This window comes from Macaca thibetana, chromosome 15 (genome assembly GCF_024542745.1).
Source record: "Macaca thibetana thibetana isolate TM-01 chromosome 15, ASM2454274v1, whole genome shotgun sequence".
In the NCBI taxonomy this organism is placed as follows: Eukaryota; Metazoa; Chordata; class Mammalia; order Primates; family Cercopithecidae; genus Macaca; species Macaca thibetana.
The window spans coordinates 27,371,583-27,385,245 of record NC_065592.1 but is presented as its reverse complement, the minus strand read 5'-3'; the positions used below and the strand labels follow the sequence as shown (position 1 = coordinate 27,385,245).

The window sequence follows — 13,663 nt, the reverse complement described above, 5'->3', positions numbered from 1 at the left end:
ATTGCTGAGATCTTTGCTTTAGCTTCAAGATATTCATTTTAGAAGGTTTACTAGACATCTTGGAGCCAGTGATGTTACTTGGTGCTAGACTTGATGACACACTAAATCCAATTTACAGTCATGTTCCTTGTGGTGCATGGTATGATGAATTATGTACTGGGTATTGTTTTTTATTTTTTATTTTTTGAGACAGAATCTTGCTCTGTCACCCAGGCTGGAATGCAGTGGCGCCATCTTGGCTCACTGAAACCTCTGACTCCTGAGTTCAAGTGATTCTCCTGCCTCAGCCTCCCAAGTAGGTGGGACTACAGGCACGCACCACCACGCCCAGCTAATTTTTGTATTTTTTTTTTTTTTTAGTACAGACAGGGGTTTTACCACATTGGCGAGGGTGCTCTGGAACTCCTGACCTCAAGTGATCCACCCTCCTCGGCCTCTCAAAGTGCTGGGATTACAGGTGTGATCCACCGTGCCTGGCCTACAGGGTGCTTTTGAGACATAGTAGCTCAGGATAAATGATCAGAGAAGTAGATTTTCAAAAGTAGGTAAACAATTGAAAAGAGATCTCAAGGGGATGTTGGAATGTTTCAGAAAGGAGAACTGGGAAAGACATTTCTCAGCAGAGGGAGCGATGCATGCAAAGATTGCAGTTTGGGAAAATACTGTCTGTGCGGTGGAACTACAAGGCTGGTGTATGTATGATAGGGTGTGGGCTTGTTATTTCCTACTGAACTTGAGCAACTCAAGTTGTGCAGGTTGACTGGAATGTTGGGTGAGTGTGAGGGTGTGGGGAAGATGGATGAGATGGATGGTCTTGTCTGCCAAGTTTAGGAGCTTGAGTTGTAACCTATATTCAGTGGAGAGCCACTGAAGACTTAAAAGCAGAAGATTAATAATAAACTAGGGAAAATAGTAGCACTGAAGTAATATGGTTGTTGATGAGGTTTAGGAAGTTTAATCTGGCATCTGAATATAGGATGGCTTGTAAGATTATAGAGAGAAGAGGCAGGAAAGCTAGCTAGAATATTACATTATTCATGAGTGAGGCAATGAAAATGGAGGGGTGAAAATGGACTTGAGAGGGTGGCCAGGCTCTTGGCTGTTTGTGAGGCCTCTATTTAAAGGAAAACACGCATCTCCTCATCTTAGATGACAGCGTAGAGTGACTCTCTTTATGTCAGCTGGAACCAGAAGTAATCTCCCAACATTATTGCCTTTCAAGAAAAAAGAGATTTATTGTGCTTAACGGAGTGAGTACAGTGTAACATATATTATCCTCAGTCACAGCAGTGTCCTGGTCTGCCGCTTGGCTTTTCAGCTGCGTGCTCTTCTCAACAACACTGACTTCATTGCTCCTCCTGGGTTTAGCACTTTCACCCTGCTGAATTCAGCACATCCAGAGAAAGGATCAGAGGGCCGGCCTCTAGTTGTTTCACAACATGGAATTTCAGGCTTCCAACTAGGTCACCTTGAGAATTGTAATTTTTTTCTTTTTATAAGACCTGTTTCATGGTTCCTGCTGAAATGGAGGGTGGAGAAGGAGAGAGGGATGATGGCTGCTATTCACAATGCGTACTCTTCTTACCTTGTGACTGGTCTGGACAAGTGTAGTAGAAGCAGGAAAGTCCACTTTTGGGTGGATTTGATTTGGGCTTGGGGTGGGGAGTCTGGGTATGGCAGCTACTGATTTGGTAATGGCTGCAGAGAGGAAGGCCGCAGAAGTATCACAGAGCAGCTGCAGACCTCTGTCACCTGGACTATATTGCAAATAGATTTGTGAACTCAGCTAACCAAGGAGGGTGAGGCGACAAGGTGGTGCCTCACCTCCTTCCTGTCTGGTGCTAGAAATCAAAACTAGTTTCTCTGTTTTTCAAGGGACCTGTTCACTGACTAGGTTAAACAGTTTATACATTTTCATTGATTCTGACATCCCCATGCTTTGTATTTGTACATCTCTAATATCTGTCTGTATCTTACAATGGATGATATATCATAGTTTAATTGGCAGCTTTTTTCTTTCCTTAGTGATCCCTAAGGTAATGGTGTGCTGTATAATCGGTGGCATCACTGGTTCAGTGGATACACACACGAGTATGTGGATATGTGTGGTGGTGGCTGACAGGTGTTAAAGAGGGGAAATAAGCTCTCTTCCCAGAGAAGGAGTCATCACGGGCAGTGCTGATGTTTTAAGCCTCATATGCACTCCATATATTTATGTGAAAGGAAATCTTTGATTGGTCTTAAGACTGTTGGTACTGTCTGTTTTCAGGCAGTAATCTCTTAGCTGTTATCAGGAGAATCAATTGGAAGCTATTAGATGTCTCTTCAGTTATCTCTTAATAAGACTTAAGTTTTAGGGTTGATGTTGTGACTCTTGTGATCCATGGTTTATCTGCTTTCATTATAAATCTTGCTTATTTTCTTTCCCAGAAATCATCAGTGAATTTCATTTGATTTATCCTACTGTTAACCTGTTTTTATCGTTATCAGTTTTTTCTAACCTGTTGGGTTAGCTTGTTGGCATTCCAAAATCTGTGTTGAGAAATACTCAATGGCCCAGTTCTTGATTTTTGAGTGTCTAGTTGTACCTTCTTTGTATCTTTCCTAGAAAGATTGTTAAAGTAATGATAGGTTGGAGGAACATTTCTTATTCTATAGACACACACACATAGCATGTATATACTTACATGTGACATATTTTTATTAGACTTCTAATTTAGAATTTTTAAGGATTCTTGTGCAACTGATGTCGTTTACATGGAGACTAGGAGTGTGCATGTATGCATATCGTTTCAAAATAGATTATACTCAATTATGTGCAGGAAAGTTCTACAGTTTTCGAGAGTGAGATGATAACTGAACTCCAAGAACTTTGATTAACAAGGTATGACCCATTTAGTTGCATCATGGATGAGAGCCTGGCTCTCAAGTCAGGCTGCTGGGTGTTTGAATTTTAGCTTCTGTGACCTTGGGCAAGTTACTTAACTTCTCTGTGCTTGAGCACTCCTATCTATAAAATGGGAATAACAACAGGACCTACCTCAGGGTTCTAAGAATTAAGTAAGATAATGTATGTAAAATAGGTAATAGCATGCCTGGCACAGGGTATACTTAATGAATGGCAGGTGCTATTTTTTATTTTAGTTTATTCATTTTTAATTTTTGTGTTTTTTTGACAAGCAGATGGGGTCTCACTCTGTCACCCAGGCTGGAATGCAGTGGCACAGTCATAGCTCACTGCAGCCTCAAACTCCTAGGCTCAAGCAATCTTCCTGCCTCAGCCTCCAGAATATCTGGAATTATAGGCTCTAGCCACCACATCCAGCTGCTATTTTTTTTTTTTTTTTTTTAATTAATAAAGGATCAGTTCAAGAGTGAGACCAGAGCTCTTGCTCTTGATCTGTTGTTACGGAAAAAAATTATTTCTAGGGCTGGACATGGTGGCTCACACCTGTAATCCCAACACTTTGGGAGGCCGAGGCAGGAGGATGGCTTGAGCCCACCAGTTGGAGACCAGCCTGGGAAACATAGCAAGACCCATTTCTACAAGAAAAAAAAAAAAAAAAAAAAAAAAGCCGGGCGCAGTGGCTCACGCCTGTAATCCCAGCACTTTGGGAGGCTGAGGCCAGTGGATCACGAGGTCAGGAAATTGAGACCATCCTGGCTAACACGGTGAAACCCCGTCTCTACTAAAAATACAAAAAATTAGCCAGGCGTGGTGGCGGGCGCCTGTAGTCCCAGCTGCTCTGGAGGCTGAGGCAGGAGAATGGCGTGAACGGGGGAGGCGGAGCTTGCGGTGAGCCGAGATCGCGCCACTGCACTCCAGCCTGGGTGACAGAGCCAGACTCCGTCTCAAAAAAAAAATAAAAAATAAAAAAACTGGATGTGGTGGGAGGGTGAGGTAGGAGGATAGTTTGAGAGCCCAGGAGATCAAGGCTGCTGAGAGCCATGATCTCACCACTACCTTTGGCCTGGGTGCCAGTATGAGACCCTATCTCGGGAAAAAAAAAAAAAAAAATTATTCCTAGTAAATGATTTTTAGTTATGAAGTAGAAAAGTGTCTTCTAACTCAATGCTTTCAAGAAATTCCCTAAATTAACTGAACATTAAAAAAAAGGGATGTAAGTTCCACGAAGGTAGATGCCTTATGTCCGTTTTGTCAACATCTGTGTCCTTAATATCTAGAATAGCGCCTGACTTATATATAGTAAGTGCTTAATAACTATTTGTTGAGTGAATGCAAAAGGGCCAATGGCCCTTAAAAGCTACAGACATTTCATCTTATAGACCAAAATATGTAAGTTATTCTAGCATATAATAATTTAAAATTGTATTTTAACAATGTATGGAAATAAGTTTTATCTAAAGTACTAGAAACTCACAAACCTAAGTACATTTAAATAAATTGACTTTCTGTGAACCTATGAATTATGTTGGAAAATAAATAAATAAATAGACTTTTCTTGTTTGATGTAAACTAGGATATATGTAAGCAAATTGAGATGTTACTGTTGACAATGTGTAATTAATAATGTACTGTTAATTGTAGAGTTTCAAGTTACTTCATATAAGACACATAATTTTTAAAAGTACAGCTAACATAGTAAAAATTATATGCAAATATTAACAGCAGGTATCCCTAGATAGGGAAATTATAATTAATTAAGCAATTTTTCCTTTTACTTCTCTTTATTTCCTTTTTTTTTTTTTTTTTTTCCTGAGACGGAGTCTCACTCTGTCACCCAGGCTGGAGTACACTGGAGTAATTTCAGCCCATTACAACCTCTGGCTCTCAGATTCAAGTGATCCTCCTACCTCTGCCTCCCAAGTAGCTGGGACTACAGGCACTTGCCACCACGCCTGGCTAATTTTTGTATTTTTAGTAGAGATGGGGTTTCACCATGTTGACCAGGCTTGTCCCGAACTCCTGACCTCAAGTGATCCATCCACCTTGGCCTCCCACAGTGCTGGGATTACAGGCATGAGCCACCGCACCTGGCTATTTTCTAATATTTTCTACAGAACAGAGTTGTCTGAATTTAAAAAGGACCCCCCCAGAAATCCAAGCAATATTTATTGAGTGTTTTTCAAGGAACCTATTCACTGACTAGGTGAAAGAGTTTATACCATTTTTATTGATGCTGAGATGCCCATGTATTATATTTGTACATCTCTGATACCAGTCTGTATCTTACAATGAATGATATATCATAATTTAATTGGCAGCTTTTTTGTTTCCTTAGTGGTCCCTAACATAATGGTGCACTTTATAATCAGTGGCATTGTTGGTTCAGTGAATTCCCACAAGAATGTGTGCATGTGGTTGGTGGTGGCTGACAGGTGTTAAAGAGGGGAAATAAGCTCTCTTCCCAGAGAAGGAGTCATCACAGGCAGTGCTGATGTTTTAAGCCTCATATGCATTCCATATGTTTATGTGAAAGGAAATTTTGGGTATTAAGACTGGTGGTACTGTCTGTTTTCAGGCAGTAATCTCTTAGCTGTTATCAAGAGAATCAATTGGAAGCTATTAGAGGTCTCTTCAGTTATTCCTTTAAAAGACATGCAAATTCTTGAGCATTCTAAATCAGAAAGTTCATTGAATTTTACTGTGAGTCTTCTGGTTTAGTCTGTAGTATAAGGCAGGGTTGCACAGAGTAAGGAACATGTGTTTTCTACCCAGTTCTCTCTGTGGAACATTTGGCAAATTCTGGGGCCGGGCTCAGTGGCTCACGCCTGTCATCCCAGCACTTTGGGAGGCCGAGGTGGATGGATCACGAGGTCAGGAGTTTGAGACCAGCCTGGCCAACATGGTGAAACCCCGTTTCTACTAAAAATACAAAAAATTTCCTGGGCGTGGTGGCGCACGCCTGTAATCCCAGCTACTCGGAAGGCTGGGTTCAATTGCTTGAACCCAGGAGGTGGAGGTTGCGGTGAGCGGAGATCACGCCATTGCACTCCTGTCTGGGCGACACAGCAAGACTGTCTCCAAAACAAAAACAAAAACAAAAAGCAAAAAAATTTGGCAAATCCCTTAAGCAGTCTGGACCTTGTTTTCATCATCTGAGAAATGAAAGAATTAGCCTTGATAATTGTGAAGGGTAGTGCTTGTTACTTCCATAGTTTTATTATTTGATTTGGAGTTACAAGTGTACGTGTGTGTGTGTTTTCTCTACAGCCATACACACTGCTGCTACGGAGATGCTGGGAGGACCTGGTATCGAAAGCCAGTGTAGAAAAGTGGATATCATTGCAGATGCAGCATATTCCATTTTCCAAAAGCCAAAAAGTTTTACTGGCAACTTCGTCATTGATGAAAATATCTTAAAAGCAGAAGGAATACAAAATTTTGACATCTATGCAATTAAACCAGGTAATGCTTGTATAGTTTTTAAAAGTAACAATATGTTTTTCCATATTTTCTGCCATGAACACATCTGTTTTTTGTGTTTGTGTGATCGTAAAATGAATATGTTATTTTAAAAGCTGTCTTCCCAATGAAGGAAAAAAACCCATACCAACACAACTTAAAAAAAAAAAGATGAATAAAAAATAGAGGTGAGTTGAGGGCTTTTGAAGTGATATATATAAGCACAGAAAGTCAGATCAGCTACTAGCCACTTCCAAATCTCGAAATAAGAAATGAAAATTATTTTTTAAAGTTGGTCTTAAAATCACAGAGTAAAGATTTTGTTCAAGAATACGTGGTGACAGATGGTACAGTAGTGGGTTATTTATTTATTTGAGAAAGGGTCTCACTCTGTCACCCTGGCTGGAGTGTAGTGGCACGATCTCAGCTTACTGCAACCTCCACCTCCTAGGCTCAAGCAATCCTTCCACCACAGCCTCTTGAGTAGCTGGGACTATAGGCATGTGCCACCACACCTGGTTAATTTTTATATTTGTAGATGTGGGATTTCACCATGTTGCCCAGGCTGGTCTTGAACTCCTGAGCTCAAGTGATCTGCCTGCCTTGGCCTCCTAAAGTGTTAGGATTACAGGTGTGAGCCACTGCACCTGGCCCAGTCATGAATTTTTTTGTTTAAAATAATTTATGATTGTGGACTCTGTAAATATTTGTCTCTTAAGTGCAGTCTCTTAGAGTAGCTTAATGACAGATGGTGTAGATGAGTGGGCATGGTGTAGTAAAGTGATCTGAGAAGCTTCCAGAAAGCCCTCTTTTTAAGTAACTCTCTCTCTCTGAAATCGTGGATGATAATGATAATAATGGATTTTTACCATATAGAATATGATGTATTCTAATATAGCCATATATAGAAGTAAATTTAATTTATGGTAAAGTATATTTTAAATATTATTCATTAAGCTGAGCTTCGAAATGACACAAACCATGTTTATATTTGTATCATCCCTGCTCATCTCTGCAGTTCCAACTGAATTAAATAGCAGATTATAGTTTTATAAAGCACTCTTATATGCATTATCTATTTAGCCTGCATAACAATTCTGTAAGGGAAGTAATGCTTAGTGATTAAGAACATGGAATTTGGGAGAAGACAAGCCAGGTTCATATTGCAGCTCTGCTGCTCACTGCTATGCAGCTTTGAGCGTGTCACCCAGTTTGTCTGTCTCAGCCTTAATGTCCATATTGGTAAACTTAAGAGAACGATACATTTCATACAAGATTTTTGTAAAGACTAAATGTGATAACGTATGTTTTTGGCACAGTGCCCAGCATATAGTACACTCAGAATATTTGGTAGTTAATATTTACAAGTGGAAAAACAGGCTCAGAGAGATTGAACCTTTGCCTAAGAGCAGATGGCTAATAGGCGGCAGAACCTGACTAGATTCGGGTCTTCTGGGTCCTGGTACCCAGGAATATAATTATTACTTTAGGTTTTATTTTTTTTTTTTTTTTTTTTTTTTTATTTTTTTGAGACGGAGTCTCGCTGTGTCGCCCAGGCTGGAGTGCAGTGGCCGGATCTCAGCTCACTGCAAGCTCTGCCTCCCGGGTTTTTACGCCATTCTCCTGCCTCAGCCTCCCGAGTAGCCGGGACTACAGGTGCCTGCCACCTCGCCCGGCTAGTTTTTTGTAATTTTTAGTAGAGACGGGGTTTCACCGTGTTAGCCAGGATGGTCTCGAACTCCTGACCTCGTGATCCGCCCGTCTCGGCCTCCCAAAGTGCTGGGATTACAGGCTTGAGCCACTGCGCCCGGCCTACTTTAGGTTTTAAAGACACAGTGTAATTGTGCACAAGTTTTAAAATTTTATTTAAATTAAAAATCCTATCAAGTATTGAGAACTTAGTATGACCAGATACTATGATATTAGGATACAACAAAGATGAATTCATTCCTGCCCTCCAGAAGTTTGCTTAAACTTCTGAAAAAGAGAGAGAGAGACAGGAGACTGAGGCAGGAGGCTCATTTGAGCCCAGAAGTTTGAGACCAGCCTGGGCAAAACAGCAAGACCCCATCTCAAAAAAAAAAAAAAAAAAAAAGAAAAGAAAAGAAAAAAAAGGAAAAGAAAGAAAGGAAAAGAAAAAGAGAGCAATTGAGATTGTTAACATCTCACTGTACTATAGTTTTGAAGGCTTTGTGGCCTTTAAATCTTCTAGTGTGCACGTGTCTTGGAGTTATCAGTGTAATTAAAACAGTTAGCCTATTTGCTAACCACAACCATTAGCTGAAAATAAGACCCAGTGGAGGCTGTGTGCAGTGGCTCACACCTGTAATCCCAGCGCTTTGGGAGGCCAAGGCCGGCAGATCACTTGAGCCAAAGAGTTCAAGACCATACTGGGCAACATGGCAAAACCCTCTGTCTATAAAAAATAAAAATGAGTGGTCGGGTGCCATGGCTCATGCCCATAATCCCAGCACATTGGGAAACCGAGGTGGGTGGATATCCTGAGGTCAGGAGTTCGAGACCAGCCTGACCAATATGGGGAAACTCTGTCTCTACTAGAAATACAAAAATTAGCCAGGCCTGGTGGTGGGCACCTGTAATCCCAGCTACTTGGGAAGCTGAGGCAGGAGGATTCCTTGAACCTGGGAGGCAGAGGGTGCAATGAGCCAAGATTGTGCCACTGTACTCAAGCCTGGGTGACAGAGCGAGACTCCATCTCAATAAATAAATAAATAAATAAATATTAGCTGGATATGGTGGCTTGCACCTGTGGTCCCAGTTACTTGGGAGGCTGAGGGAGGAGGATCACTTGATCCCACGAGGTGGAGGTTGCAGTGAGCCAAGATCGTGCCACTGCACTCCAGCCTGGGTGACAGTGAGACCCTGTGTCAATAATAATAATAATAACCCAGTGGAATGGATGGAATAGGATAGCTTAGTTTTCATGATGATGGAGTGAGAGGAAGAGGGAGAGAGAGAAGAGACCCAAATGCACTAATGCTGAGAAGAAAGTCCTTCTTAAGAAGGGGCCCTCTGCTCTTAGGAGGGCAGGTAAGAAATGAGTCCTGAGCACTTTGGAAGAATGTGGGCCAGAAGAGCAGTGTAGGATGAGAAGGGCAAAGGTTCCTGGGAGAGCAGGTAAAGGCTTTACAGAACAGGTAATCTTTTGGGGATTAAATCTTGAAGATAAAATTTATCAGAGGAGAGGAGGATAACTGAATTATGAGAAAATTAATTGAATGAAGATCAGGTCATTCGCAGTTCTCACGGAGGCCTTTTCTGTTGCACCAGAATGATTTTTAATGAAACAGATATGTTTACTAAACAGATGTTAAAATCTTACTATGTTGTAGTTACATTAACCTAATGGTTTGGGGTCAATTTTTCAGGTCATCCTTTGCAACCAGATTTCTTCTTAGATGAATACCCAGAAGCAGTTAGTAAGAAAATGGAATCAACTGGTAAGATCTAGACTATATTTTATGTTAGAAAATATAAATCCTAACTTACGTATTTCTTCCAAAATATGGAATTGATCCTATAACAGTGACATTTCTGCCTTCTGTTTTTAAACTATTTTGTAATGTAAAGTAAACAAGTAATGTGAGCTCTCAGTTAATTCTAGTAAAGAAGGTTATTTTGTTCATCTACCACTAAGAAGTTTTAATAAGGCTGGGCACAGTGGCTCATACCTGTAATCCCAGCACTTTTGAGGCGAATGGATCACTTGAGTCCAGGAGTTTGCGACAAGCTTGGGCAACATGGCAAAACCCCATGTCTACAAAAAAATAAACTGGGCGTGGTGGCACGAGACTGTAGTCCCAGCTACTCAGGAGGCTGAGCCTGGGAAGTTGAAGCTTCAGTGAGCCATGATCGTGCCACTGCACTCTAGCCTGGGTGACAGAGCAAGACCCTGTCTCAAAAAAAAAAAAAAAAAGAAGGAGTTATTAATATATTCTTTGCATTTGGTCAAAAAAAGGTCTGAAAAAACTTTTTTTTCAGGTTTTATTTATTTTCTTTTGCACTGTCTTTAGGTATTTCATGTTGATACGTTATTTTGAGGAAAAGTGTGTCATATATCAAATACATCTAACACCATTTCCACAGTTTGTGTTATGTGACGATTTTATGGAAGAAATCAACTTCAGAGGAGGTTCGGGTTTTACTTTGTTTTCTTTCTGTAATTCAGAAACAACAGTGCCCTTGAATTGGTCCAGAGTTTACATTTTAGACTTTGTGTTCTGACATTTTGCCAGTGGCTCACTTAAAGAAGAAACACTTTAATGAATACCTGTGGGAAGAATTTCTCTCCTGGTTTACTAATAAGAATGGCTATGCTTCTTATGGGCCCTTACCTTATTTTTATCTTATAGATGCTGTGATGCTCATCGATTTTGTTTTTTTTTTTTTTTAGAAGTCTGATAGAAAATATAGGGATGAATTTCCTTGATACCGTTAGCAAATCTGTGGCACCTTACTGCAGTGCATTTTAGTGCCAAACCTTATTTCCAGCTTTCCTTTATTTATTCTTTATTATTTATCTTTTCTTTTTCCAAATTTTTGTGGTAATTAAAAAAAATTACTTAGGTAATAAAAAGGACTTTTTTGTATTATAGACAATTTAAAACAATAGAAAGGAAAATAGTTACTCATAATCCTACTACCCAGAGTATTAAAACCAGGAAAAACAAGATTCTCAGTCTTTTTCTCAAAAGGCCTCTTACAGAATGGTGGAAAATTATCAAAGTCTGGAAGAGTCTGGTCTTCAAGTTAGTTAAGTCCAAAACTCTGATTTTTGCCCAGCGCCCTAAGGTTGGATCTGTCTTTTAGAAGAAGGCATGCATGAACTGAGCTCATTTAAATTCCAAATTTTAAATAATAACCATTTATTGATCAAGTATATTCATTTTGTTTATTCAACAACTATTTACTGGACACCTACTATGTGCCAAACACTGTGCTAAGTACTTTGCATGCATTGTCCTGTTTAACACTATTAATCCCCAAGACAGATACTACCCTCATTTTATAGCTGCGATTGCACAGCCAGCAGGTGGCAGAACTAAGATTTAAACTTGTATTTCTGTGATTCCAAAGCCCATGTCTTTAACCAGTAAACTTAAATGGCTTTCCTAACACTTGAATACTTAGTCTTATAAATTTAAGCATATTCTTAGTCTGGGCAACATGGTGAGACCCCATCTCTACAAAAAATAAAAAAAATTAGCTGGGCATGGTGGCACATGCCTGTAGTCTCAGCTACTCAGGAGACTGAAGCAGGAGGATCCCTTGAGCTCAAGAGTTTGAGGCTGCAGTGAGCTATGATTGAGCTATAGCACTCCAGCCTGGGCAACAGAGCAAGACCCTGTCTCAAATAAATACATAAATTAGCACATTCTTTCCCGTGATAATCCAATTTATTAATTTATAACAAGGAGTTGCCATCTCATAGGTTAAACATGTAGGTGCTTGATCAGCACATTCTCTTCCTTTGGATATAATTACACATGAAACAGAATCATAGTCAGAAGGTCATTTAATGACCATGGAATCAGAACAAGGGGGTTAGACAGGTAGAGTGTAAAATCAGTGTTTACTGGCATCAGGCTTTGATAGGGATAACTTTGCCTATAGCCATCTCCACAGAAGCAATGCTCTCACCCTTAAGGTCAGAAGACTCAAATTCCTTTGGCTAACTTCCCCCACCTAATGCTGCGGGAGCATTTACTTTTGTAGTTCTCTTTTTTTGATTCTGTGTGGTTCAGTCGATAGCAATTTTACTTGACCTTTTCTGTAGGTATATTATTATAGTCATATAGATAGTAGCCTGGGCTATAAGTTACCTCTTTCAGTTTATTTCTTATGTCCTCTCATAGTTCAGCTCTCTGAGAACTATGGTGTATCCCTTGTTTCCAAAGGGGGAGAGGTTCACCCTAATGTTGCACCCACAACTTAGAATAACCTGTTACCATTTCATTATACCTTTTCCAGTATTTGTCCTGTGTATGTTAGCTCTTATATATGTAATTATTATAAACAGTGTACATAGTTTTAAATTGATTTTTTCTTTCTTCCTATCTTAAAAGCAATATCAACCAGGCATAGTGGCTCATGCCTGTAGTCCCAGCACTTTGGGAGGCTGAGGTGGGAGGATTGCTTGAGCCCAGGAGTTCAAAAGTAGTCTGGACAACATGGCGAAACCTTGTCTCTACAAAAAGTACAAAAATTAGCTGGGTGTGATGGTGCATGCCTGTAGTCCCAGCGACTTGGGAGGCTGAGGTGGGAGGATCACTTGAGTTCAGGAGTTTGAGGTTGCAGTGAGCTATGATCAAGCCAGTGAACTCCAGCCTGTGTGAGAGAGTGAGAACCTGTCTCAAAAAACAAACAAACAAAAAACACAATACCATTATTTCTTCATTGATTCCCCCCACCCCTACTCTCCACTGGAACACAGGGAGCCCACTCAGTCTTTTTTTTTTTTTTTTTTTTTTTTTTGACTTTCAGCTTATTCTTATTTTTATTTTTCATTTGTTTTAGAGACTGGGTCTCACCCTGTCGCCCAAGCTGGAGTGCAGTGGCTCGATCATAGCCCACTGCAGCCCTCAAAGTCCTGGACTTAAACAATCCTCTCACCTCAGCCTCCCCAATAGCTGGGACTAGAGGTGCATGCCACCACGCCCAGCTAATTTTTAAATTTTTTGTAAAGAGGGGATCTTATTATATTGCCCAGGCTGGTCTCAAACTCCTGGCCTCAAACAATCATCCTGCCTCGGCCTCCCAACGTGCTGGGATTACAGGCATGAGCTATGGCGCTGGGCCTGTTTTCCTTCAGTTACAGTTTTAATTGCTTCTGTTCCATTTGTTCTTGATTCTCAGAAACACTTATTCTTACCCTGGCTCCCCTTACCCTTTCCCTGTAGTTAGCACCACTTCTCATTGGTTCCGGCTTTCTCTTCTGTATTCTGGAGACCTTTTAAAGTTTGTCCTCTATTAAAAAGGACAGTCTGATAAGATGTTCTATAGCTTAGTTTCTCTTCCATATTGTCTCGAATGGTTATTTTAATTTGCTATGGTGCTTATATTTCTCTCACTTCCTCTTTCATTTTATCCTATTGTCTTTTCATCTCAGCCAGTAACATATAACTTTCTGTCCCTGTTTCATATAGGTTTTTTTTAAGGCTTTATTTATTTTTTTTTTGAGAGAGTCTCTCTCTGTTGCCCACGCTGGAGTGCAGTGGCATGATCTTGGCTCACTGCAACCTCCACCTCCCAGTTTCAAGCAATTCTCCTCCCTCA

At 40.3% G+C, this 13,663-nt stretch overlaps 1 protein-coding gene across 1 annotated transcript in view; it reads left to right on the top strand.

Annotated features, from left to right (window-relative positions):
- Positions 1–13,663, top strand: part of HSDL2 (hydroxysteroid dehydrogenase like 2) — an 82,210-nt gene that overhangs the window by 42,870 nt on the left and 25,677 nt on the right. Inside the window, exons 7-8 of the mRNA XM_050761024.1 lie at positions 6,176–6,370; positions 9,757–9,828. Coding sequence (XP_050616981.1) covers positions 6,176–6,370; positions 9,757–9,828 — 267 coding nt within the window. The remainder of the gene's footprint in view (positions 1–6,175; positions 6,371–9,756; positions 9,829–13,663) is intronic.